The 27,831-nt window shown below is 53.7% G+C and overlaps 1 protein-coding gene across 3 annotated transcripts; it reads right to left on the reverse strand.

Moving 5' to 3' along the window:
* Positions 1-4,481: 4,481 nt before the first annotated feature.
* SEMA7A (semaphorin 7A (JohnMiltonHagen blood group)) lies at positions 4,482-26,282 on the reverse strand. Of its 3 annotated transcripts, XR_010606755.1 has the most exons (16): positions 26,149-26,282; positions 25,872-26,071; positions 13,326-13,459; positions 13,023-13,073; positions 12,642-12,737; positions 12,432-12,516; positions 11,779-11,889; positions 10,425-10,564; positions 9,947-10,125; positions 9,647-9,755; positions 9,280-9,478; positions 7,857-7,972; positions 7,592-7,743; positions 7,059-7,126; positions 5,796-6,642; positions 4,482-4,812 (listed from the first exon to the last, which is right to left on the reverse strand). XR_010606755.1 is itself a non-coding variant. In XM_065641968.1 (15 exons), exons 2-15 carry the CDS (start codon positions 25,981-25,983, stop codon positions 6,293-6,295), a joined length of 1,902 nt encoding a protein of 633 aa, XP_065498040.1. In that variant the 5' UTR covers positions 25,984-26,071; positions 26,149-26,282; the 3' UTR covers positions 4,482-6,292. The 3 variants fall into 3 exon arrangements, 2 of the variants coding, with proteins under 2 accessions (XP_065498040.1, XP_065498041.1); XM_065641968.1 differs by having other exon boundaries at positions 4,482-6,642; XM_065641969.1 differs by having other exon boundaries at positions 4,482-6,639; positions 26,149-26,281.
* Positions 26,283-27,831: the final 1,549 nt, after the last annotated feature.

Genomic DNA, 27,831 nt, shown 5'->3' on the forward strand with positions numbered 1-27,831 from the left:
GGGAGCGGGCGGCGGGAGAGGGAGGCGAGGGCGACCTCGCTCTTATCCCCCCCGGCCGCCGCTCAAGGCGAGATGCTCTCACCCGCCTCCCGATGAGTCACGGCTGTCCCACAAACGGGAACTGGGACAGGGACGGGCACTTCGACCCAGCGATTAGGCAGATATCGGGGCTCGGGGCAGGGAAAAGGGGTTTGCAGAGCATCAGCCTCTGCCAGCCTTGCCAAAGTGGGGTTTGCCAGGTGACGGCAGGTGACACTGGCAGGTGGCCTGTGCCACCACAAGAAAAATGAAAACCTGGCCACTGAGAGGAGAAATGTTCTGTCTGCAGAATAAATGATTAAAATGACCTAGGGGAGAAAATAGTGGGGGTTAGGCTTCATAAAGCTCAAGCTGGGTGGGTCAAGGCAGGAGGGGACAGCCTTGGGACTGCCTGGCCATTGCTGGGGGGGGTCCTCACCTCCGCCCTCCCCAAGGCAAAGGATACTGGGGGTCATATGTCCCCCCCTAGTTCTCAGGCTCTCCTGTCCCCTAGTATCGGCTGCCATCTACTGCAGGAACCTCAAACACCCCGTGCCAGCAGGGCAAGACTTTTTTGGGGTGTCATTGCCCCCGTTGAGCTGGGGACAAAGGCTCCAGCCCCTGAGCTTGGTGGCAGACAAAGCTCCTTGTCCCCCAGTAACACCCAGTGGTGACCAGTTAGCGACGGGCTGTGGGAGAGTTAAAAGGGGAGGGGGTCACTGAGGGGTCTCTGGGCCTTTCTGGGGTGTTCCTGGGGTTGGCCTTAGGGGTCCCCGGGGTGTCCCTAGAGTGGGAGAAGGACTCCAGACAGGTCCCCGAGGTCCCTGCACTTCCCTTGGGCAGACCTGGGGGATGACATCCCACGGCCTTGAAGATCTGAAGGAGAAGGAGCTCCGGGAGGGCTTTGCTGGGCTTCGGCTAGGTTTAAACCTTCGGGTTTCATTTTCCTCGGGAGCTGGGGGGAGGCAGGAGGCAGCGGGCGGCGCCGCTGCCCGAGGATGCTGAGCCGGCTCCGCCGCGGCTGCCGGAACGGCGGCGGGCACCGGGGGGCGCGCCTGCCCCGCCGGTGACACCGGGCTGGCCCCTGCCGGTGACACCGGGCTGGCCCCCCCGTCCCAGCCACCCATCGGTTGTCCCAGCTGCCACCATCCGCACGGAGCCGCCCACCCTGGGCGAGCACCCGCCAGCTCGGTGTGTGCCCCAGAGCAGCCCCCACAGGCTGGGGACGCAGTGGCAGAGTGCCACCCCACCGTCCCCCACCCCTGCACCGCCACCGTCCCAGGCCTGGCCATGGGAAAGGGGTCAGTCCGGAGCAGTTTGGCCACCTTGGTGCTTGTAAGGACGCAGGTGTGGGCCCAGGGGACACCGAGGGACACGCTGCCATGCAGCTGAGCTCTGCCTTCACGCAAGACTGGGTGGCCCTCTTGGCCACCAGCTCAAGAGGGGACAGCCACCTGCCAGACCCAGCATCACCTCTGCACCCCCTCTTTCCACCACCTCTCCAAAGCTTGGGCACCCAGCTCTTGGTTTCCAGCACCCTGTGCCTGTCCCCTGCATCCTCCGTGGGGACTCTGCCCTCTTTCCTCCACGTCTCCCCACCCTGGAAGGTCTCCAGATTTTTGGGACACCTCCCCAACGGTGTTGTCACCCCCACAGCAGGAAGGAAACACGACGGTTTGTCCCCCGAGCTGCTCACAGAGGAAACCACCAGCTGCTGTGGTGGGCACAGGAAACCCGCACGGTTGTGGGGTCCCTGACGGAAACTGGGGGTGCAGGAAAGGGGTTGAGAACCCCACAGCATCACCTTTCCCCAGCCAGCAGCAATCGCAGCTCTCACTGATGGTCTCATCCACGATGAGCAAAGCGGGCGGCACGAGGATGGGAGGAGGCGTTTCCCCGCCTGCGCCGGCAGCAGCTCGCCCACCAAGCCCGCATGACCCAGGCAGTTCCCCTGCTATTTTTGGACAAGCCGAAACAGAAAGTTTCTCCCTACCTCGGTGGCCTCCCTGTGCCACCCACTGTGGGGACAAGGAGGGTCCCTCCCGTGAGGATTCCTCCTGAGAGGTGGCACCTGTGGGCGTCACGCTTTCTTTTTCCATCCACAGCGCTTTCCTGGTGTGTGTCACCTCCTGCGTGAGCGGGGTGATTAACCACTCAGCCCCTTCACACCTTCGCCCCGGTAAATCACACCTCGGAGAGGCTGCTGAGAAACCCCCCGGCTTTCTGCTCTGCTGCGGAAAACCCCGCTGCTCTGGTTTGGGGGGAAGAATCAAGGGACCGCGTCATATCACTGGGATGCAGAGGGGAGCACGGCAGGTGTGACATCTGTGGCTGGAAAAAGGGTGTAGAGCTGCCTGCATGGCTTTCTGACCTTAAAAATACAGCCTGCATCCATCCATAGACACACACTGCTCAGCTCCCTGCCGCTCACACCCATCCCTTGGGAAGGATGGCGGTTTTTAGGTGTTTTACAACAGGTTCTTTTCTTGCCTGCCGTGATTTCATCCTGGGGGCTTCCCCGCCAGCTATGTATGTGAGCATGGAAGGGAGTGAATTGAACACTGGACCGGGCTGCCCAGGGAGGTTGTGGAGTCTCCTTCTCTGCAGACATTCAAACCCACCTGAACGCCTTCCTGTGTAACCTCATCTGGGTGTTCCTGCTCCGGCAAGGGATTGGACTGGATGAGCTTTCAAGGTCCCTTCCAATCCCTGACATTCTGTGAATCCATTCATTGCGAGCTTTCAGCTCCTGCCCACGAGCAGGTGGTTGGGAAAGTTACAGTAGTAAAAAAATCCTGCCCAGAAACCCCCCGTGATTCAGCTCAGGGCTGGAAGGGATGGGGAAAAAAACCCCTCATTTTCATAATATTATGTTCAAAAAGAGAAGACTTTCAGCCACAAAGGGACTGTGGCGGTGGTCAAGCAGTTCTTGCTGGGGGGTTTCCCCTGGCCACGTGTTGGGCATCATCCCCAAGGAACTCGGCCCTGAGCTCGTGATGCTCGAGGAGCTGCCAGGAGCACCCAGAGCAGCTCAGCGGGAGGCTGGACCCAATCTGAAACAAGAGCAATTCTATCTCATGGTTTTTTGTCCTGCTCCGTTAAAGTCAATCTCCGCTCGCTAATTTATTGCGTGCAGTCCCAGACCTAAAAATCGCCGGGCTGACGCCTGGTTTTTGGGATCATCAAGCCAGGATAGGGTACATCACGGTGATGGGACACGTCCTTCAGCCACGATCGCCCCTTGGGGATCTCAGGGTGGAAATTCATGGCTGGAGAGGAGAAGCTTTCGTGTGTGTAGTGAGGAGGAGTGTGGCCACGTGGGAGGAAGGCCCGCTGGTTTATCCTGGGTTTAACTTCCCCCAGCATCTCCTCGGTCACCTCATTTCTAGTAAGCGGCTGGATTTCCCACTCGAATCGCTCACCACAGCCAGCCCCAACCTGCCTTGGTCTCAGGATTTCCTGGGTCTATTGTCCTGCCCAGCAAACCCTCCTCCCAGCACAGCCTCCAAGGTCGCCGGCGAGGCTGGAGGCAGAAATAGCCCCAAAAATAAGTGCTGGGAAAAAAAATTCAAACCCTCTCGAGGCTTTTGTTCGAAGCATGTGGCCAGTCCCCGCTCTGTGGTACCCGACCTTCCTGTGCCTGCCTACTCCCAGCAAAACAAAGCTCCCGAAATAACTCAAACAATGTGGCCACCGTCAGAGTGACATTGGTGACGCCTTGTCTTTCCCCTCCCCACACACACCTTGTCCCCTGAAACCCGAGATAAAGCTCCAGCCAGTGTATTTGCTCAGCTGCCCCATGGTTTTCAGTTCATTGTATTCATAGGAAACAGCTGGCGGACAGGGAAAACACAGCCCAGAATAAAATACAGTCTGAAAAGCTCAGGCATTGCTGCTTTTCCTGGGAAATTTAGCCAAAGGCTCTGTCTTTTGTCCTGGTTGTCCCCAGGGAACAGGCACAAGGGCTGGGGCAGGAGATGCCGCTGCAGCGCCTGGGGTTGGTCTGGGGGTCTCTGTGTTCCCCAGGCCTGGCTCTATGACTCCCAGACTGATTCTTGTGCAAGAAAACTAAGCCCAAGCAGCCAAAACAGCATTATCACAGCCAAAACAGCGTTATCACAGCCGAAATTGTGTTACTGCAGCCTCAAGTCCTTGCTCTGATCTGCTCCCAGAGTGGGTTTCAGCATCACCTTCACTTCCAGCCCTTCTGCTCGCCTCTTCCCAGGGCACCACAAAACCCTTCAGCATTTGGGGCTTTAGTGTCGGTTTTTAGAGCTTTGGTAAATCCAATACTTGGCAGCGATAGAGCTGGCAACGCGAACACCTTGGTTTGTGCGCAGAGCACCCAAGTGCCGGCATTCTCTCCCTTCCCATCCTGGACGAGCTCCCCGCCTCCCCCCAGAAATCACACTTCTTGTTTTAGCTCCGCCGAAACCCGCCTGCCTCTCGGGCTTGGTTCTCCTTCTTTACGTCAAGACACCGCTCCGGCATATGCTGCCGGCGGGACGGTTTCTGCCAAACCATGTGATAAGAAAGAAGGCAGGGGAGGCTTTCGCTTTCAGCTGCCAAACCCTCCCACCCCCACAGATCAGGGACTTGAAAAACCCTCCTGTAAATCCTGGGTTGAGATGTGAGAAGATGAGAGAGACCCTCAGTTGGTGGGGGAAGAGGGATGGGGGGACCCCAGCCACCATCACAACAGCATCCCCCAGCTCCTGGGGAAAACACAGCACTCACCTGCCTCTTGGCCATTCTTTTATTTCCATGATCACATTCTCAACTTTGGTCACAGCTCTGAAAGGTTTTTTTTTTGGTAGCTGTCGCGTTGGATTTTTTCCTCTTCAATTTGAACCCACTTTCTATCATATTATAAAATTATAGCAGTAATCACCAGGTGATAATAAATAGGTATTTGTTAGTCCACAAAGTTAAAGTGCTTTGAGAAGGGATGTAAGAAGCTCTATATCCTAGATTCAGAGGGGTATCTTGGAAATGTAGTGCAGTAGGAAGCTCTGGCCCATTGTCCATTGTCTGTGGTCATAAGAGGCACATGGCACCTCTCCCCTCTTGCCAAAAAAAGGCCCCCTTGGGCACTCCTGAGTGTCTCTGAGCAGGCACGAAGCAGGAGCGGGTTATTGGAAGCATAAGATATGACACCCCCTCTGTGATCCGGCCCAAGGTTTTGGGGTCCCTGCGGTTCAGAGGGCTGGACAAGGTGCAGGACGGCCCCTCGCACGCGAGAGCATCCCGTTTTTCACAGTTTAGTCTTGCTCGGAGACCTCAAAAGCCCAAGGGAAGCGAACCCCTAGTCCCCCCTGACTGCAAGGGACAGAGGCAGAGCTGCTCCGGGCACTGGGGACAGCCACAGTGTCCCCAAGCCCCTGGGCATCGCCCTGAGATCACAGCCTGACGCCTGGTTCCCTGAGGAGGCCTGGTCCCCTCTCCCGGAGGAGCAGATAAATGCCCTTAGCTGCCTGCAGAGGATTTGTGCGTTTAAAACTTCATCCCAGGGCCTCCCCCAGTTTGGTTTGGGCTCTGCTTTCACCTTCCCTTCTCGTCCACTTCCGTCTGTCCTTCCCCACACCCCAAATCTAGTCATCTTCCGAGGCTTTTCCATGCAAAATGCTAACTTTGTGCCTGCCCTCGCCTTGCAGGTTCCTGATCTCCCTCCCATGTCAAAGCCAGCTGCAACAAAACCCCACAAAACCAAAAAAAACCATAAACCAAACCCTAAAACCCTTCCAGCGCCCAATTCTCCAGCCCAAAAGGGGACTCACATGTGACACTGGGAGTGTCCCAGCTGCTTGCCAACCCAAACAAGACATTAGTCCATAAAAACTCAGAGGCATCAGTCCCCGCTCGGAGTGAAGCGCAGATCAAGCAGTTCACGAGGCCGAGGGCTGGCTCCTCCTCTTCATCACATGCACGTTCCTGAGGTGAGGAGTCCCGGTGCCCTGAGGATCAGTGCATGCACATCGATAGGAGGACCCTTCACGCTGCTGGGTGCTGTGAGTGTACCCACACGTGTTCGGGTCCCCCTTCCCTCTCTGTCCCCAAACCTAGCTCTGTCTGGCCCTGCAGTCTCTTCTTCCTCGCCACGATCCTTCCACCAAGGCCAAAGATGGAGGGGTTGCTGCCCAGGACTCCTTTCGGGACAGTCACTAATTAACGTCCAAGGACTAAAAGAACGAGGATCTCGCCTTGGGAGCGGACAGCAAGTGCAGGAAGAGCAGCAGCAGCAGCCAGGATGGTGGGAACCCAAGTCCTGGCGCGTTCAGTGGAAGAGTTCCACCAACATCACCATCAGGAGCAGCTGCAGCCAAGAGCCAAATGTCACGGTGGCCTGGCCCTTCTGGGACATGAACCTGAGCTGGTTGACCAGGCGTTCCTTCACCAGGGCCTGCCTGAAGCCGTCCTCCTCCGAGACGCAGACGTAGTGGCCGTAGTGAAGGTGGCTGACGTTCTGGATGAAGTGCAAGCAGTCCTGCTGCGGGTGGGTGGTATTGCAGGTCTTGATGAGGCTGTTGTTGTGGTACCAGTTGTAGGTGGCGTAGTGGGACTCGATGGGACAGTTGAGGTAGTAGCGGGAGAAAGGGACGACTGTGATGTTCTGGTAGTCATCTGCTGGAAGAGATTGAGAAGGAGGGGATGAGACTGGCATCTCCAGGAACCACAAGTTCTCCCACAAGTCTGGAGAGAAGGACAGTTGGGTCGATAGAGACATGTTACACAGTCACTTAATGACAACGGCAGGGCTTGACTCATGCCTGGTGAAGTCCATGGGACTCTCCTCCCAGGACATCAGCAACCACGGAGTTTAATCCCTCTCACCCAGCTCAGAAATACATTATTAGTGATTTACTCCAAGCTGAGACTTGCTTGGTGTCTTGGTTGCATTAAAAGTCCCAATGTGGTCATTCACAGTTCCCCAGCATTAGTTGCAACACCTTCCACAACTCATACAAAGACCTGAGAATCCACCACCCAGCCCCAAACCTCCCCTGGATACACGGCCTGCAGCTCAAAAAACCTTTACGTACCTTCCTTAATATCCCCTTTTTGGCACTTTCCTCGCCACGGGTCCAGGTTCAGGTTCTGATGCACCTCCCTGGCAGAGAGGAACAAGTGTTAGCAAAGTTCTAACATCAGAGAAGAGGCTCTCCAGGGGTAGGGAAGGAATCGCCCATACAAGACGCATCAGAGCAGGTAAGAAAGAAAGTTTAAAACACCTACTATAGAAAAAACACACCCCAGAACCCCACTTAGGAGGTTGGTGGATGACAAATGTGACAGACAGCACAAAACAGCATCACAACCAGCAGAGCTACGCACATTTCTAACAGCACAAGAGGGACCGGGTGCTCAAAACCCAACGACCTCTCCCTGCCCAGAACAGGGGGGCTGTGGGAGGAAGGCTCAGTTTTTGGGGACAAAATGTCTGTGATGGGAAGATGGCCTCAAAACCATGTGCAGCCTTGGGCAGGAAGGGAAATCCCAAGGGTACGGGTGTTTCTCATGTGAGAGCAAGAAGTTGAAGGTGGCGGAGAAACAGCGAGCTGCGGGTGTCACGTACCGGTTGAGATAAACGGACTGGCAGGTCCCGTTGAGCCACCCACAGTACGGGTCCCGGGCCAGCAGGCAGCTCTCGCAGTTGTTGCGATACACCCTGCACATGTCCATGGGAATCTCCACGACTTTCTTCGTCGAGCCGACGTACAGCTTCGCCTGCGGGAGGAAAGCAGAGGGGTTAATCATTTCGGCGCGGTGTCCCAGTGCCACCTTGCTGGCTGTCATTAAACCATTGGTCCCTGCCTCTCCTGAAGCAAGCACAGACTCACCCTCTTGTGGTCCAGGATCATGGACTGGATGGGGTCCTTCTTTGGGAAGACCTGGAGCTCCATGATGTTCTGCACCCCGTCGGGCAGCTCCACAATCTTGTGGATGGATCCTTTGTCTAGAAAGAAAGAGGCGATAGCCCAGATGAAGCACGCTGAGAGCAGAAAGGCGAAGCAAAACCAGCTCTGCAGAGCTGGGCTTGACTGGACTCCTGAAACCAGCCCCCCAGAGAAGACAGGACCTTTGTCAGAAGGAGCCTGCTTGCTCTGCTAAGAAATTATCCTCCAGACAAGCTGTGTTTCCCACAGCAGAGCCTTATCCTCCCAGCCAAGAGCCACGAGGAACCCATTTCTCACTGCCCTTTGGGACCTGGCTGGCCTCAGCAAGAAAAACCAACCCCAGCAAGAAAAACCCAACCACTCTCCAGCTCCGCTCTGCTTTGATCACCAGCCTGTTCTTGCGTGAGCCTCATCTCACCACTTGCCTGAGGCTGAAACTTGTGCTTTTTGCCTTTCAGTTTTTCTAATTAAACTGACTCCTCAGCTAAATGCCTCCAAACTGGTGATTTAAAAAAATGAGTCAGTTTGGTGGAGGGGTAGAAAAACACATCCTGAGGGAAGAGGGCTCAAGAATCCTCAGTTTACCCTCATTTAAGACTTTGCATGGTTTCCCTTTCCCAAATTTTTGCCCCATTCTCCACCATCAAGCAGGAGGAGGTGACAGATGTGACCCCCAGGTCAGGGAGGGATGGGGACCCCCCAGGTGCCAGCCCTTGCCTCAGCCAGGGCGGGCAAGGCATTACCTGCATTTCAACTACAGCTTTGGCAAGATAAAAACACTCTGAGCATGCCTGGGCCCTAATCCAACCCAGGCCACCTACCGAGAGCTGGCTGCATTTTTATAAATCACAGATTAGGAAACAAAGAGCCCCCAGGAAGTTCCTCCACAAGTGTCTGTGAACAAATCCCAGCACAGTGCAGAAAAAGGGATGAGCACGGCTGTCAGGAGCAACCAGGGACAGGCAGACAATCTGGGCAACTAGAGCAAGCATGGACAGGAGATGACGGAGCAGGTCACTTTGCGAAGGATTTCTGCTCGATAATGTAAAGCTGCACCTGGGGAGAGCTGCACTACCCCTCCCTTGCCCTAAAAATGCTTGGCCTGAGACCTACCACAAGCTGAAGCAGTCCAACAGGGTAAATCCCATGTACTGGGATTCTGCTTTCAGCCTGTCTTTGCCTACACAGTGAAACTGGATGTATTTGGGACTTGGCAGCTCTTTCCTGCTTGACAAACATATGCTGAGCTGGGAACACAGCCCCTCGCTTCGCTCTGCGCTGGAGGTCTCGGCTGCTTCCCTGCCATTCCCTGCCCTCGAGGAGAAAGCAAACCGCGGGGAAGTCCCGAGGGAATGGTTCTCAGTACCTGTTGCCAGATAAAGCACGTTGTAGCGGCGTCCGTCGCCCGCAGAGACCTCGTGCACCCCAATCTTCTGGTAGCGGTGCTTGTTGTGGAACAGAGGGCTCTTGGTGGGGGAGAGGGGCTCCACCCGCTCCTCCACCTCCGGGTGGCTGTCGGCTATCTTGAAGGTCTCGCTCGGTGTGTGCTGGCCGGAGGAGACACACTGCAGCAAGAGGGGACAGAAGCCACCGGCAGAGTCAGTGCCCCAGCTGGCCGCTCAGGGGTGGGACACCTCACCTGCCCAGTGACTCAGTGACAGAGCACGGACCAGCTCTCCCGGCCTCAGGAAGCTTCGCCATGGCATATGGGCATCTTTTGTCACTCAACTCACCTGCCCAGGCTTGATCTCTGGGTTGGGACCATTATAGCCTTTGAGTTTGGATGTCCGGAACACAGCGTCGATGTCCCCAAAGGAATAGACACAGACGGCAGAGCTTCCCCTGCAGACAACGAGACCAAGAGAGGGTCAGGGAGATGTTGGCCATTGCCCCAACAGCTGTGTGCATCGCACCTTCACCGACACGTGCATTCTGGCTGTTTTCCACCCACGTGCTCACCAGAGCAACGAAAGGGCTGAAAAGCAGCATTTGGCCCATGGGACAGGACATCCCCATTTTGTCAAGCCCCTCACCAGGTGTTTGTGAAGAGCCCATAGACTTTGGAGTGTCGCCAGTTACTGGCAGGGACAAAGACGACATCTTGCAACCAGTTGAAGTTGCCCTTTGTGACTGGGTCGACACAAATCAAGGTGGCCTTGAGGAAGGTGGTCCACTTGGAGGCAGAGAGCGAACTGGTTCCCCCTTTGTCTTCCTGAGGGAGAGGGAAAGCGGGGAGTCAGGGTTTGGGAGGGAAGAACACAAAGTCCCACTCCATCCAGCATCTTGGATGGATAACTGGAGGATGTTCTGGAGGTATATTTGAGGCAGGATGGGAGCCAGAGGATGGGAAGGCCAAAGGACATGGCCTTACCCCACAGAAACTCTGTGACGGAGAAATGAATTGAGCCAGAGGGGCCAAATCATGTGCCGATAACACCAGCTGAACCAGCACATCCATTTGCCAACCTCGTGATACTCTTGCCTCCCCACCACACACAGTTCCCACAGTACCTTACATAGCTGGGCCACTCGGGAGATGTTTCTGGGGGCCTCGGGACTCTTGTCTGGGTTGTCTTCACGAAAGAAGTAGTAAATCTTGTCCTGGTGAGGCTCCTCATGCCTTAACGTGGTGGCTTTGACAAACTGAGGATCTGAAAAGGGAAGCGAGGCGTCAGAAAAACACACAGGTTTCATGTGAAAAGCCACCAGTGGGGATCAAACCACCTGCCCTCAGCCAAGATGAGGAAATAAATGCAACACTGGCCGGGCTGCAGGCAAAGGACAGGTCCCAGTCCATCCTCTACACCTGATGCATCGCACCAACAACCGCTCTTCACCCGCCACCTTCCCCACGCATTCCCCTTCCTCTGCCTCCCACCCGAACCCATCGCATTGAAGACCAAGTCTCCAGAGCGTGGGGAAACCTCGGCTGCTTCACAAAGGAAACTCCTTCTCCCTCCTTGCGCAGGGGAGTTATAATCATACAGGGAGGTTTCCGTGATGAGAACAAGCTGCACTGTTGTTTGTGTTTGCTGTGGAAAACCCAGTGACGCTCTGCCTAGTAATATAGCGCTGCCACAGAGGGCATCCCCAGCAGCATAGGGTCCCTCTGAGCATCATTAGTCAGCATCCCCACAGCAGGGAGTTCTGGTTAAGTGTGGGATCAGCCTCATGGTGCTGGGTCCATTGGGTTTGTTTGCCGGTGTCTCGGTTGCCACAACTCTGCTGCTCTGCATGAACAAGTCCTGTTTTGCCCTGGTGTCATTTCAATCTGATTTTGCCTTTGGCCAGGGGTTCAATAATCCCCCATTCCCCAGTGTTGCAGAGGAAGGCAATGGAATAATGTAAAAATAAGCTCATGGTGATTGAGGAGGCTCCTTTTTGTTCCTCGCTCCACCCCATACACAGCCCAAAATTTTCCTCCCTCAGGGTCTCAGCCCCACTGGGGATTTGAAAAGAGCCACTGCCCGGAGTGGAAGTTGTTCTTCCCGTTTCCACAGCCACAGGGCAGCTGATGGGCACCTTTTACACAACCATATTTCCTTCCAGCATCTGACATGGGGACTTGCCACCCATTTCTCTCCATTTCCCCATCTCCTCACCCTCAGCAAGAGGAACTCGTCTGTCAGTTGTTTTGTTCCAGAAGCAAAGAGGTGAAATCCCTCCAGCTGGCACAAGGAGGGAGTTGGGTCCCTCCTCAGCAGCATTGCTCTAGGGCTGCCCAAACCCAAGCAAGAAGCTCTGCAGCTACACCCCAGCTGGGCAGAGAGGATCTACTCAGCACAGCCCGCAGCTGTGGACTGACAAAGAGTCCAATTTCTCTACCTGGTGTGTCTCAGGCCTTCAGGATCTCCCCCATACTCACTCTGCATCACCGTGTCACTTGTGTAGAGCTCTCCACCCCCTCTCACTCGTCGGAAACGGGGTATCTTGCCGTTCTGCTGGCTCTTCTTGATGGTGGAGTAGATGTCATGACCTGCGGCACAGGAAGGCTCATTTGCAGCGGGCTGTTTCCAGAGCGGGCAGAAGGGTTTGTGAGATGAAAACGTAAGAACCAAGGTCCCTCTGGGCATATAGACTCACAGAGATGGTGGACACAGGTCAAGAAACCAAATCCTTGCTGCCTAGGACTGAGCAGGCCTGGCAGGACTCACCAAATCCTGTTTTCTTAAGGAGTGGAAGGGACAAATTCTTGCTGTCTCTGGGAGGGATCCCTGTCTCCCTCTCTGCCAGGTTCAGAGCAGCAGAGCTACTGCAGAACCTCCTGTTGTTTCCATTGCATTCTACCCTCCCACACAGAAACTCAACCCTCATGGTCTGGACAGGAATAAACCACCTTGTGCCAAACTCTGTCCTAGAACAACACGCATTTTGATGAAGCAAAAGCAAGAAGCACTAAGGCAAATCACCAACTACGCGAAGCCCTTGGAGCAGCCTCAAGGCACCACTTTTTGTCACAGAGAGCTCAGCCTTCCTGCACAGCACAACAACCAAAAATATGTGAGCAGACAGACTTACCATCAATGACAACAAGGGTATTCGAGTCAGGGGTGAAAGGAGCAATACCTCTCCCATCCCATGTGGTGCTCTCCTTCCTCTGCGTCTGGGGAAGGACAGAAAAGGCATTTCAGAGCCTCCTGAGAAGGAGGAGGGATGAAGGTACCATTTTACAGACAGAGAGAGCACAAAACAAAACAGCGAGAGCTGTCACAGGTGGCCACAACATACCAAGTTCCAGCAGGTGGGAGCGCAGGCACCAGTCCCACACACTAACATCCCGTCTCCGTACTTCTCCACTAACGTGAGGTAATTTTTATTGTCCTCCTGCAAGAAAAGGAAGGGGAGTGAGAGCAACTGTGAAGAGCAGAGCAGCCCCGCAGCTCCAAGCCCACTGCTATATGGCTTCTTAGCTTTTTCCTGGGTCTTAAAACCAGAGGAAGAAACTGGTATCATCTCATCTAACCTCCTGCTCCACAAGCACTGGTGGTCTCATCCAGAGAGGGCACAAGAAGCACACCCAGCTCCTTCCCAGCAGTCCTTCAACCCAAGTCCTCCAACCCCCACACACCCAGCTGGTCCGAATTCTGTTCGACCACAGGCAGAACCCACCGAACTCCCAGGCATCATGCACTGTCCTTCATTTTTCACGGGGAAGTCTTCCTAGAATAAAAGAGAAAGAGATATGCCTTAGTCCCTTCCCTCTAAAAGCCAACTAATGCGTGCTGCAGCCATTTATCATATTGATGTTGCGGCTTCCCGGATTGATGGGGCAGGCTGGGCAGAGACCAGACCTTTCCAGACCTGACTTTGCTGCTGGCAAAGACACTGAGCAACATATTGAGCATTTGGGCTGCAAGACGGATGCTGGACACTTCCTTAGAGGGGCCAAACGTGTTCACAGAGCACCCTTACCGTGTAGTTCTCATCAGTTGCAAAGTCGTAGTAATAAAGCTTTCCCTCTCCCCCGATGTAGATGGCTGAGCTGTTTTCCTGATGATAGAAGACTGGGTACTTCTCACTCCTGGGAAATACATATTCTTTCGCACCTAGGAACAGCACAGAGGAGACACTCATCAGGGGAACTGCAGCTAATTGCAGAAAGCACCTGCAGCCAGCTCAGCCTGATCCGCTCCCTTTCCACGACCTCAGTGCAAGCAACCAGAAAAGCAGAGACACAGGGCTGGAAGCCCCTGGGGACAGCTGGCAGGGACACAAGCTACTGTCCCCTCGGCCCCCGGGGCACAGCAGAGCTGCACGCTTGAGCGGCCCTACCTGGCACCTGCAGGGCTGGTGATGGAGGAAGAGGAGGAGGAGGGGAAACTTTGCAGGAGCTCTTGTAGGAGAGCAGAAGCTCAAATGGGCTCTGCAGCTGCCATCCCACCTGCTCAAATGGCTGAATGCCTCCTGCTTGGAGACAAGGGCTCTCTCCCCTCTCCGGACATGGGAAAGGCTTGGAGCCCCCAGGCCAGAGCCCATGTGTGCCAGGGGAAGGTGCCTCACACCCCAAATGTGACCCAGAAACGAGCTGCAAGACCTTGGACCTGTGTCACAACCGGTTGTTGCAGACGGGAAGTTTTCCAGCTGGGAGGAAGAGCTGCCTGTCCTCCCCAATTTCCTTCCTCTTTTCACCTTCTGCCTTTTCCAGCTTCTCTTTCCTACAAAGATCCTCCCTTCCCCTCTGTGTTGCCAGCTCAGGTGTGGCAGGCCAGCCCTGCACCTCCTCCCCCGGGGATTTTGCTGTCCCTCCATAGGGTCTCCTCATCCCACGTCCCTCTCTGGGATGCTGCAGCCACATCTGGGCAGCTTTGAGCAGCTGTGCTGGGTCCCAGCTCCGTAGCAGGTTATAACACACCTTTCAAGATCCCCTACCATAGTTTGTAGCAATGACACGAGAGGAATTGCTCCTCCGAGGGGGAAAAGTCCCCCATCAGGAGTGACTTCTGCTCAGTGCTCTGTTTTCATTCTCTTTTCCCAAGAAGACGGGGCCTCTTCGCCTGGCAAGCGCTGCTGCTCCCAGCACACAGACAAAGGCTGCGGCTGCCCGCACAGACAGGCAATTAATCAGTGGCACGTGGCCCGCTTTATTTATAGGGACACTTGGCAGGACAGGCAAAGGACAATCTCTGCCCCCAGCACACTGCGCAGGGGTCCCACCGAGGCTCCACAGGGCCCCAAACGAAGAAAAAAGGCTTATTAGAGGTCACTGGGGCTACCAAATGTCTGCTGGCTTTGTAGCTTTTTTTCTCTCCGCTTCACCATACTGGTCACACCCCCAGCCCAGCTCCTAAATTTGCTGCTAAATCCAAGAAAATATCCACCTGCAGCCATTCTCTGCTCCTCTCCCTCCTCCTCACCCTTTCACACACCTCAGCCCTAGGTGTTTCTGTTACCTTTGGGTTTGTTTCCAGGCTCTTTTGTGACGCTGCTTCTTTTTTAATCTCCGCTCTGAGAGCTGTGCCAACCTGTAAGGACACACTTCTCTCCAAACAGCCGCAAACAAACAAGCCCAAAACAATAATTTGGTTGGCGCCAACGTATTATTTATCCTACAGCTCCCCGGGGACTGCACTGAATCACTGAGCTGAGAGTAAACAGCTCTGCTAGCCAGGGCCCAGAAGTGGGTTTTGCAGCTCCAGCACTGATTTAACTCAATCTGGAAGCAAATCTTTTAAAGGTGTTACCCGTGAGCGGGTGCTGGGGTCCATAAACAGCTTCAAGAGCTGAGGATGACGATGCAGGGGGCATCTAATGGCCCTCAGTGTCCCTAAAGGAGGGGACAAGCCTCCCCTAGCAAGCCCAAGGCTACTTTTGACACTGCAAAGAATGGTTTAACCCCCTGGAAGGGGGAAGACACGACCCTGCCACCACCCTCCGGAGCTTCAGAGGACACGGGGCTCTTTTCCAGAGTCCCTTGGCCTGGCATTTACTGCCAACGCAACCGCCAGCGCGTAAATCAATGGCACGATTGTCAATTGAAACGGTAACCCCGGGTCCAGAGAACTGAATGGGAGAAAGAGCGGCTTTGTGCCTCGCGGGCAAGATGGGGAGCGCGACACCAGATTGAAGAAGAATAATATTAAAGGAGGGAGCAGGAGGGAGCCCGGTGCAGCTCGGAAGGATGCCTGTGGGGTGAGCTCATGGAGGAGGAGGGAGAGGAAGATGCTCTGGATGAGGGCAGAGAGGCCCATCCCAAACACAGAAAACAGACAGAGCAATCCTGTTTCCCAGCTGATCAGGGCATAAGGTGAAATATGCCGGTTTCCCAAGGCGCAGCTTGGGCAAACCCAGCTTTAACACCACGCTGAAGGGCACTCTGGCTCCCTTCAGAAGGGCACCAAGAGCCTGGCCCTCCCCAGCACATCCCAGAGTTTCGTGCAGAGGGGAAGTGTGCTCCCCACCTCCAGAACAGATTTCCTCACGGGCAAACTCGACAACCCGGCTCTGATCCCGGCTGGAGGGCTGACTAAGCGACGATCCTGCTTCCCTCCGCACCCCGGGCTGGCAGACAGCTCCGGCAACCCAGACGCTCGGCTTAGTCACTGGCTTCGCACAGCTCCCAGCACCAAACCAGCCTTTGCGAATCCATGATTCCCTGGTGCTGGGGGAGGATTGACTCCTCCAAAACGGTGGTGATGGTTCGAATCTGCTCTAGTGGCAGCGTTTTAAAATAAGGAGCTGAAATAAAGCTTAGAGAAAAATAAAAATGGAAGGAGGGTGAGATAAGAAGCTGCTGCTTCTTAGAGTGGTGCAAATGCAGACGGGGGGAAGATCCTTGATTAGTGGGACCCCCCCCGGAATATGAAGAGGGAAAAGCAGGCAGGGTATGGGATTTACCTGCTCCCTGGCATTACCCCCCCCCAAATGATGGGGCTTGCACCACCCTGAGCAGGGGAAATTCCTTTAGCTAAGCTGCTTGCGCTCTCCCAAACTCTCCTGCGGCTGCCATAGGACAGGGACACGGGGCTGGGCCACCTGCCAGCATCACTAAGTGCTAAAACGGGATTTAAACCAGTGCAGGGCTGAAGCTCGCAGCCAAGTCTCCAGCTCCCCGACGCCCAGGCAATGCCCCCAGCAGCCCTGGGGACTCTTCTCACTATAACACATTATAACATTGTCAGGCGTCACCATCACAGCGCAGGACGCCGGTGACACCACCACCTGCTCCGCTGCCGGTGGGTCTGACAGCACGCGCGCTCATGCCCAAATCACAGCGCTGGCTGGATCCTTTCCTGGTTCCCTCCTTTTCTAAACAATTTCTCATTTCCCAGGTTTTATTTCTTCCTTCCTTTTTTAACAGACCGGATGGATTACAACCTCGATAGTGGCAATTGGCCTGGGATGGGCTCTGACGGCAGAAGGAAAAGCTGCCTGCTCAATGCTGACTCATGGACCAACAATGCAGGGATGTCCCCCACCTCTTGTCCCCTACACCTGTGCTGGGTCACCTCAACCCCTGGCAATGCAGCGTGAGTCAGGGCTGACTGTGCTCCAGGCACAGCACCTGCTTTTGAGACCATCAGAGCTGTCTGAACTCGGTGACATCCATCCCCAGCGCACACAGGATGCATGACAAACAGCCCAGTGCAGACAGACCGACTGTTTTCCTTTAAGGACCGGGAATGTGATTCAGGATCCGCTTTGGGGTCAAGACACCCACTCCCAGCTCTGACATCACTCTGCAATGCGGTTCCAGTTTCACTATTCCCCCAAGTGAGACCTATCCCTGGATTTCCTACCTGCTTGGCCAGCTACCAGCCCCAAGAGCCCCAACAGCAGACAAGCCCCTCCAAGGGGAGTGGTGGGGGGGTCACAACACCCACCCCAGAGGGATGGAGACACCCACTGGGCTGCCACGGGTCCCCTCCATCCCTGGGAGAAGGGCTGGACTGCAGCACCCTGCTCCCAACCACAAACCGTCTGCCTCCCCAGCTCCGTCACGGATGCCGGCAAGAAGCCAAGCTGCATTTTCTCTTTTTTTTTTTTTTTTTTAAGATGGTCTATAAATTCCCAAGCTGAGACATTTTGCAAGGAGGAAGTATGCCTCTAGGGAGACAGGTTTTCCTCCCCCCGTGACTTTACCCAAAGGGAGCGATGTGACACACAAGGAAACCGCAGTCGGGCCGAGGAGGTGCTCCCCGGAGCCCTGTGCACCCATCAGCTGTGCCCTTCCTCGGGGACAGACACCTCAAGAAGTCTGATAGGCTCCTGGGATCCGGCAGATCCTGCAACGATGGGGTTTTTTTTAGAGGAACAATTTGTCTCTAGATGAGACGATGCAACAGGGACATTTTGGGGGGTTCGCTCTGACCTGCCATTGCGTGACTGCGAGTTGCAGGGTCTCCAACATGCCACCGGCCAAGATGCCTTGCGGAAAATGATATGCTTTTGTGGGAGAGGTTTCTGAGAAAGGGGCAAACAAAGCAATCGGTGTGGGAAACCGCTTCCTTCTCATGGCTCATGACAAAACCTGGCCCGTTGTCCCCTCCTTTCCCCGGTCTATGACACCAGCACGCTGCCAAAGGATTTCGCAGAGGCATGGAAAGGCTGAAGGATCATCCCACAGGGAACATCGCTGCATGCAGGGAAGCCCCACACTGTCCCAGTTCAACCTCTGCTCCAACATCAGCCACTTCACAAAGCAAGCAAAATAAAGAGAGCAGGACCAATACAGCCCCATTGCCTGTAGATTTCTATCCTGGACCTCTCAGAGCTCCATCCAGAGCTAAATATCATCCCTGTCCCTCTTTCACTCCCTCCCTGTCCCCTACCTATTCAGCTGGGCAGGACTGGGAACATGGTGCCCATCAGCCCAGTGCCTGGCACATCTCAGAAGGCATTTGTGCCACCTGCCTTCCCCTCCCAGTCTCCCCTCTCCCCTCTTATCTTTGCAGGATGCTTGCAGGGACCCCCCCCAAAACTCCTCTGCGGTATTAGTCAGCGGAAACCGGGCAAGCAGAAAAAGAGTGCTAAAAATGTCTCTTGCTGAAGTGGGACCAGACATAGACACACGTGTTTCCTGCTCCTTAGAGCCCTCCGTGCTCTTGTAGGGACCACACAGCCCCCTGTGATGGGGAGAGCCCAAGAGCGGGGTCTGGGCACTGCCCAGGTGGGACAGGAACACCGGGCTCAGAGCCGCTGCCTTTGTGCCAACCAAACACTCCTATGGATGCCACCCAAGAGCATGTGAAAGGCCAGAGCAAGTAAAACAGTTTCTCAGTGAAGACAAAGCACTTTCTCATCAGCCCAGGGCAGGTAAAAGCTCTGTAATTTTCTCATCCCCCCCATCCCGCAGGAAACATTGCGGGTGGGTTCCCGAAAGCCACACAGCTGTTCTCCTTTTTGTTCTCCATCTGTGACCATCTTTCACCTGGAGAACCGGTGCCAGGCAGCACAGGCGACCCACAGGAGGTTGGCGAGGACCAGGGGGTCTTGTGGCCCTGAACCCTGGCTAAGGGGTCCCTCCGATGCAGGAAAGCAAGAAGCAAGAGATGTGAAAGCACGGTGGGGAACTGCGCAGCTGGGAAGCCCACATTACTCAAACCCAGCCCCAACTGCCTTCACATTTCACTCCTCTTTCTCATTCTAAGTTTGCAGCAAGTCAGAGTGGCGGGTTTAACCTATCTGGTATTTCTCATCCTGTCTCTCCCCCCAAAATGGTTTGGAGGCAAGCAGCATTTAATCATCTGCCAGGAAACGTCACGCTTATCTTTTCTCACCCCTCTTCCCCAACTGCTTCCCATCCTCTCTGAGCATTCTTCCAAAGGAAAGAGCAAGGCCATGGATCCATCACCAACATCCGCCTCCTCTCCGCAGCGGGACGTTTCCACCTTTGGCCAAGCCGCATTCCTGGGTGCCACCGGACGCTGCCGCTTGCCTTTTTCTTTGGCTCTTTCCCCGAATGCTCCTGCGGACCCTGCAATCATGGGGTGACCAGCCAGCCGCTTTCTGCCACCCTCGAGAGATCCCAACCATCAACGGCAAAACGCTCCGAAGCAGAGGAAACAATTCAGCCTGCATTATCGGGGATACATCCTACAAAAGCTCTCAGCCCGCGCGCAATCCAGATGCACAAAGGCTCAAGTTCTCAGAGAACGCTCTAACCACACAAACGGGCTTTTTTAGAGTTACGCTACAAATATTCTGGCACGTTAACAATTTCCACGCTATTTCTAGTAAGCTTTGGAGCATCTTGGCAGTGCTATTCAGCATAGAGGTGAGCAAATGCAGGAAGAAAGAAGGAAAAAAAAAAAAACCACCAACCCTCTCGGTTTGGTAGCGCGGCTGCTGGGCATGGGCATGTCTGCTCAAAAGCTCTTCCGAGAGCTTTACAACCTATATTCCCTTCACCAGGGGCCTCCAAGCTGGGGCCAGAGCTGGCAGCGGTCCCAAACGCCCACTCAACAAGCAACAAAAGAGACCCCGAACCTGCAGCCGGGGAGGAGCAAGCCTTGAATTCAAAGCCTCTGCCATCGAGCAGCGCGGCAGGGCTCCGCTTACCCTCGAAAGGCTCCAACCAGAGCAAGGTTTCTCCTTTTGAAACACAAAATGACTATTATGACAGGCATGGCGGTATTTTCTGTGCATGCTAACGCATCACTGATATCCCCTGTACGCTCAAACCACAAAATTATGCGGCACGGACAGCTGTGCCACTGCAAGATGAGTCTGGAGCCTCTGATTTCACATGCAAGGTTCATCATCCAGCAGGTACATTTTTCCTCACCGGCCCCAAAGCCGAGCTGTCAGCTGCACCCTACGGCTCGTGGGTGCTAAATTTAGACCCAGGTTTTGTTCCTTCCCAAAAGCCAGTCTCCGTAATGACAGTCCCGAGCTGTGCCGTGTTCCTGCTGGAAGCTGGGGAACTTTGGCCTGTGATTATAGTATTTTATTATACAGGCACAACGGCCGAACAACAAAAGGATGCTTTTAGCCAGAGAGCTGCTATCTGGAGAACACGGCTACCCCTCCCACAAAGAAGATCCATTTCCAAAGGCCCATTTCTCTTAAAAAGCTTTCCAGATTAAAATTCGCCCCGAGCACCTCTATGAGCATCCACCAGCAAAACAGCCACTTTACCTTTTAGCTTAATTGGCAGCCACCTCCTCCCTCCCTGCTGCTGCTTCAGGCAGCTGAGAAACAATTCTCCAGCAAATGTTCTCTCCTGCCAGCCCTGGGGTGACCTGCCGGGAGGGACACGGGGACATGTGCAGTCCCCCCTGGAGCCTCCAGCCCCTGCAGAGGTTTAAAGGTGAGGAGAAAGATCTGTGGCTCTGGCACAACGATGAAGTTTCAATTCGCTACAGAAAATAAATGAGATTACACATGCAGCAAGGGGACTTCTGCACTGGATTGGGATGCTGTTTGCAGGCTTCCCACCCCTGTAACGAGTGTCAGTGAGGTCTCAGCCCTGAGGCCACCTGGGTTTGTGGCAGGGACGGCCACACAGACCTTGCTGGCACCCCCTTTTCTGCCAGTGTGACCCCAACCCCCCCGCAGCAAAACACATTATCCATTCTTCTCACATCCCTCTTTGGCGGGAGTGTTACTCAGACTTGGAAAGCCAAACCACTGCATTACAGTCATTGGAAAACAGACGCTCAGACTTTCCAAAACTTATCCAAGACATGAGCAAAGCTACGGCCACGGTTGTTGTGAACGGCCCAAGGGCAGGTGTCTGGCCAAGACTGGCCATGCATTCCCCAAGGAAACTCCTACAGCTCCTTCAAATTTCGATGCCCTCTCCCTCCCAGCACAGGCATGCCTGATAAAGGAGAAAAAAATTAACCCAAGTGGGTAATTAGATATGGAGTCATCGCTGCAGGACGATGCTGACACCAGTCAACAGCATTCAAATAGGTGACTGGATATTTATAGGGATCCAGAGCTGTCATTAAGGGCGATATGAGGTTTACTATACGAAACCTGTTGCTCCGGACTTCAACTGCTCTGAAATTAGTAGAGATGCTTCCACATCTACCTCCTGTGGCACTGATAGTATTTCTGCGTCATACCAGACCCAGTTAGACACTGGGTGGAGCTGGGATGGAAAAGCAAATGGTGTCCAACTGGAGGAACGAGTCCTATTCTGGGAGCAACCAGGAATAGCCGCACACCATCGGATGTAGCTCGACAGCAGAGAGCTGGCTGCAAAACAAGCAATTTCATCCCTCCAGCTCACCTTTCAGCCCTTTTTCTGGACATGAGCTTCTTTAAAAAGCATCTTGTACTCCTTATTTAGCTTGTACTCAAGTACTCAGGCTTAGGTTTAGTTCATCCTGCTTTGAGGCACCAAGTTGGACTACATCAACTACAGAAAAACCTTCCCAGGCCAATTTTCTGCAATTCTTACCCTGATTCAGCCTGAGGGCTGGCACAGAGCTGGGCGGCAGGTCAGCAATTTGAATCTGGCCCTTTCCCAGCCCTGAGCAGCCACAACTTCTATTAGTTCGCCCATGCCTGTTGTTTTTGTGTCGTGCTCTTGCAACAGGAGGTGGCTGTGATTCACTCGCTCAGTTTATTTGGTTTGTTTTTCTGTTTTCAATCTGCGCAGAGCAAAAAAAAAAAATATATATTTTTTTCAACCAACATTTTATGATACCAGCATCACCCACCCTGTGAAAATGAGCCGCCTGCAGAAAATAGCATTGCTGGGAAAGCGAGAAGCTTTCTCCTGGAAATGATGATGCTCTGAGAGCTTGATGTGAAACTGTCCTACAAAGTGCCACTGTCACTGAGGAGTAAAAGCTGGTGTTAACACTACAATCTCTCATTTTGCCACCATTCCCCATCAGTACGAGTCCAGCCTCGCCCCTTCAGCTCCTTTGCTAGTGGAATGCAGCACTGTTGCATCCGTAGGCACAAAGAGCTCCTGGAACTGCTCCTACAGCACTCAGGTGCTTGCTGGTGCAGTTTTCCCAGGGCAAGGAAACAAAACTGAGCTTGGCAAAGCCCAGGAGCTATTACTTGCAGTGTGGGCAAATTCCAGGAACTGTCATTTCAGTGCCCCGCCATGATCTGGGGCAGGCTAGAGCAAATTTACCCCATCGAGGCAGCCAAAGGTCAAGGGTATAACATTCCTCTCTCCCTGCGGGACCTTGTTTATGTCCTGTGAGCTACACAGCAGCTCAGAACTTGTCCCCCTCCAGCTTCCAGCCTCATCTGTTAAGGAGAAAGGAGGGAATAATTAAACTATCAGACTCCAACCTATGCCAAGGTGTGAATGCAGCAGGCAACCCGAGTTTGTCTTGGCTCTACCCATGTGCAAGTAAACAGGGACAAGACAATCTAAGGCATGGCAGTAGCTAAAAATGATTCCTGCTCTGCACCAAAGGCCCCAGGCTACAGGAGCCTGACCCAGCCCTCGGGCTCTGTGTTGTCTTTGCAGCGCTCGATGCTCGGTGACATTCCGGTCAGGAGACAGCCAGGCTGGGATGCTCTGTCCGGAGGGGCTGGATCTGCCGGCACTGTCACCCGGAGAGCTGGGGACACAGCGGTCTCCCTTGCTGCTGATGGATCAGCATGAGTAACCACAATATCTGTGCTGACAAGCAAAAGCTCAGTGTGGGATGTGAACGCACCTTTTCAAAACAAAGCCCAGCTGGTCAGTGTTTAGTTAAGAAAAAAAAAAATATCCACGGAGGCAGAGGGAGGAGAGAAATAACAGGGAAGATAAGCAAGAACACAGTGTGCAAGGTTGAAGCACTTGCTTCTATGCCAGCCCCAGCTGCTACGGCTGAACTTACTCCCACTCTACAAATCTCAAGAGATGGGAAACTTGCCATTTATTTACAATCTGCCTTCATTAGGGTGCTGGGAAGGGTAACAGCCAGAAGAGACTCCGACCTGGGTCAGCTGCAAAGGGGAAGGGGGACAAAGCCTTTGTCAGTAAGAAGGATCTGAAGCACTTTAGATATGACCAGTGGCCTGGAGCTGACCTCAGCCCTTCGCTCTGAGTCTTGCCCTAAGGGGAAGAAATCCTGCAGAGTCAGATGTGTTTTCAAATAAGTGCTTACCCAGCCGGACCCAAGCACTGGCCTCCTGTGCCGGCCCTGGGGACCTGTCACCCTGCCCACGGGGCCAAACGCTCCCAAGCAGGTGTTGAAACGGGGCTGATCTTCAGGAAAAGCGTGCCCTTTCCTTACCCCCTCCTGCACTGCAGCATCGGGGAAGCAAAATAAAGGCAGAACAGCAGCTGAGGCCTCGGGGCTGGCTTTAGATGCATATGGCATTCATGAAAAAGCAGATCTGCAGAACACGGTGCTCCAGCCACCCACTGCCCCAAGTCCCCAGGGCTGGGAAATGACTCAAACCCAGGCAGCTCCATGCATCAAGACAGATCAGGGCTCTCTCCCTCAGTCTGGTGAGAGGAGCAAGGCTGAGAGATGTAGTTTTACCCAGCACCGATTTCCTCCTCTCGCCCAGCACTGCAGCCTGGGGAGGGATCCCACGCACGCAGCCAGCACCAGGAATCTCTTCCTCCACCCGCAGGGCTGAAACATCTCTAGGTGTCTTTGCTGATTCTGCTGTACCTGGAGCTAGTGATGGGCTGTGGCATGTAGGAAATTTAATGAGGTGAAGAGCTGCCAGCTCCCGCAGAGCCCGGGGCTGAGGCCAGCGCTGCACCACGGCAAACGCAGCCCCGGCACCACCACCCACGCAAACGTCCCGTGTTGCTGCTTCTCTCCATCCTGCTCGAGCTGCAAATCGAGCCCTGCAACACCATCACCCCACAGCAAGGGACAGACCTCTCTATGGGGACACAAATATGCCCTGTAGGTTGCCCTAAAGGCGCTGTGTCTGGAGCAGTGGGGAAGTTGGAGCGGGCTCCCTGCTGCCCATCATGTCCCATTTGTCCCTGTCCCATTTCTTCATCCTCCTCCAGAGGCTCCTCACCCACAGGCCCACTTCCTAATGGGCAAAGGTTACGCCAAGCAAAATGCGATCTGTGAGATAGGACACGTGAATGACTCTTAACGAACGTGCCGCACAGCTGCCTCTGATATGTCCCGAACTGAAATCCCTCAGCCTGTGTCCCAGCTAAGCTCTCTGAAAAAAAAAAAAAGAAACAGAGATAAACAGAAGCTGATCCCCTTGCAGGGACATGTCCTACCACTAATTGCCTTCTGGTGACAAATCCTCGCTGTGTTTAATGTTGGGACAGCCACCCTGTGACACAGATGCAGGGAAAGGCCATAGGACCACACTGCACAGCCATGGCACGTACAGCCCACGCAGGCAGGTGGAACAACCACCCGAGCCCTCTCTTCCGCCTCAGCACAGTTGTACTCCAGGACAAGCATTTCCAAACACGCCAGATGCCAAAAATACAGCTTTCCCCCTTCTCCATGCTCCAAGCAGCACAGGGGACACGTGTGACCCCATCCTCTGTTCAGTCTCAGGTTTCATGTCCTCTCCCCTGCTTGCGTCCCCTTTTCTGAGCCGTTGCATTATCTCAGGGAATAAAACAAATGATGCGGAACTGGGAGAAACCTTTCGCTGCCCTCCCTGCTGGTGTCTGTCCCCTTTGTGCCACCAGCAGAGGTTACACCTCCGAGCACCCGCCACCCTTCCCTCTGCTCCCGGCCCTTCACCCACAGGCAGCCATCGCCTTGAAGAAGGGAATAGCAAATAACGGCAGAAGAATAACAGATGGTGCAGAATAAACCAGGGGAAATCGGTGTCCTCTGAAGTTGCCGGCGAACAGGGAACACAGAGGAGCTGTTGTACTGCAGAGCAGCGTGAGATCTGCAGCTCAGCTGAACCCGCCGGCTCAGCCGAACAGCAAAACCGCCGGGGACATGATGGGGGCTTTTGTTAAAGCCTCCCTGGAGGGTATTAATCAAAAAGCTTGGAAGACACAAGTTAAAGTCATTAAACATTAGCCTGCTCTTTTCAACACATGAAGCTTGGGCTGTGCTCTAAGCTTGTCCTTGAAAACATTTCTTTGTTCGGTTGCTGCTAGGATCAGATCTGATTATTAAGTCCTTGCGTGCCATTTCAGAAATATATATTTTCTCAGAGAACAGAAATGCTCTGCAAATATTTACTCACAGAACTCTTGCCACTAACAGGGTTATGTACATCAGATGAATAAGAACATAGCTGTATTATGCAAATACACTTCTGCATTCTTCCCTGCAAGTTAGGGGAAATGGTTACTGTGTCTGTTTCAGGGCTTTTCGACAGCCTTTAATACACCCAGATTGCAGGAAAATGTTAGAATATACAAAGGAAAGGACTTGAGAAGAAGAGGGATCTAAAAATTCACTTAAGCAATCAAGGAAGCCAGAAGCCCCTTCCTGAGGCCACAGGCATTGGAATGATAGCCAAAAGAAATAAAAAAGAAAAAAAAAAAAAAGACGAACTCTTTTCAAAAGACACGTCACGGGTAGGAAACGCACGGCGCAGTGTCAGCTGCAGACGCTGCCGCATCTCAAGGTTGCAGCTGACGGGACTCACCTTGGGGAGCCGCGATGATCCGGGGGTTCACCTTGGAGCGCCACGCTGCCCCCGCGCCCAGCTGGCCCAGCCACAGGGCCACCAGCAGGGTGACCGGCCACCTCCTGCCCATTTCTAATTCTGCAGCGAGCGGAGATCCCGAGCTTGTGAGCCTGACAGCTGCATCGCTCCCTGTACAAAAGAGCCGGGACAGCCAATAGCTGAAAAAGAGGGCGGGACTATGGTTAACTTATTAGGAAGCACACCAAAAACCACCCCAAAGTGACTCATTTGGTACCTGCAGGTTTTGCTGGGGTTTCTGGTCCTTCTTTCTTTTTTTTTTCCCCCCTTTCTTCTGTAAGGGGAAGGTAAGAGTCTGATGGTTATTCTCAAGCTGCAGCTGACCCAAGCCTTGCAGTCAACTTATCACAGAGCCTCATTAGAGGAATATTAAGGTTCAAATGACTGAAATAGGAATAAAAATAGGTATGTGTAAGATGCAACAGCAGACCAAGGGTGCAGAGAGCGATAACAAAGGATGCCGCTCCCAGCTGCTCAAAAAAAAAAAAAGGATGTATCGAGGCCATAAAGCCGTGCTTGGATAGAGGCGGCAGGAACCTCGTCGACAGAAGACCTCGCTCTGCCGTCGGAAGGATGCGGCGTATCCCGTGTGCCAGCCCTCTTCCCGCTAGGGCCACAATTAGATAATAGCCAAGGGCCACTCATACTGAAATAAAACACTGCCGAGACAAGATTCAGTCAATATGAGCCAGGAAGGTTACAAGACAAATTGAGAGATGACGGCGACTCAGCTGTGTCTCTTATCCCAGTTACACAACCCCCTTGCCAGCCGAAAAAACACCCGCAGCAGTTGTGGGCATGTGGGTGTGAGTGCGGGAGTGAATGAGATCCCAGAATGCGGGTGGAAAATCCACCCGGAGCTGGGGCGAAGAAACGCTCCCTTCCCTGAGATCCTGCTCTAGCTTTGTGACTCGAACATCCTCCAAAGGGACGGGATGCAGGGCTGTGGCGCAACCTTCGGAAAGTCACTTTGCTTTACCAAACCTCCTCATTCCCCATCGGGAGGGCCAGGAAGGGCTGATGGTTTTTGTGAAGCGTCGGGAGGTTTGTTAACGAGAAGAAGGAGGCGTTACGTGCGAGGAAAGTGAGGTCGGACGTGACCAGAATAGGAGAGCCCCACGGGGAACTCGCAAGGATGAGAGATGCAGCTGCGCTCTTTAAAGTCGGCATTGAAGACAGACCTGCTCCTGAAGAAGATGAGCAGCAGCAGGGCAAAGGGGGCATTTTGGAGGAAGCAAAAAAAATTAATGAGCTGGCTAATGGTGAATTTTAAGGACCCATGGGAATTTCCCACCGGCTCTAAGCACGGGGTTTCATCTTTTAATTTAACCAAATATCTGCTTGGGTAATTACTGTCTGATAACATACAGATCATCTCTGGTTTCTCGGTTTTGGACACGGTGATTCCCAGTCTTGAACCATTTTGTATCAGTGTTCACCTCAAAACAACCACCCATTCACCCCGCAGAAGCAACTGTATTTCCCTGCCTGCCCCATTGCTCCCAGAGGCGCTAAACCTTGTTATCATTTGTTTTCGTGCAGAGCAGCCTTCCTGAAAAACATCTAATTCATTAAGACTCTTTAACACAGTCATGAGTGAAAAAGAAATGTCGTTCGTAAATCAACAGCCTAAGCTATATGACCCATGCAGGTTTCTTAACTGACACGGGGACTTAGCATTTTGCCTCCACCCTATATTTGGGCTACACGATGAGTTGCATACATTATTATCTGCATTGCCTTTTATGACGTGACGCAGCTGGCGGGCTGGGAAACTGGCTTTTAACTCCAGCTCTTGACAAAGTTGCCAACTGGAAACACAGAAGGGTTCTGATCAGAGATGAATGAGGAGAGTTCCTGCCTTATTAGAACAGTAAATCCTTTGCTTTTCTCTTTTCCT

Source organism: Caloenas nicobarica, chromosome 10 (genome assembly GCF_036013445.1).
Source record: "Caloenas nicobarica isolate bCalNic1 chromosome 10, bCalNic1.hap1, whole genome shotgun sequence".
In the NCBI taxonomy this organism is placed as follows: Eukaryota; Metazoa; Chordata; class Aves; order Columbiformes; family Columbidae; genus Caloenas; species Caloenas nicobarica.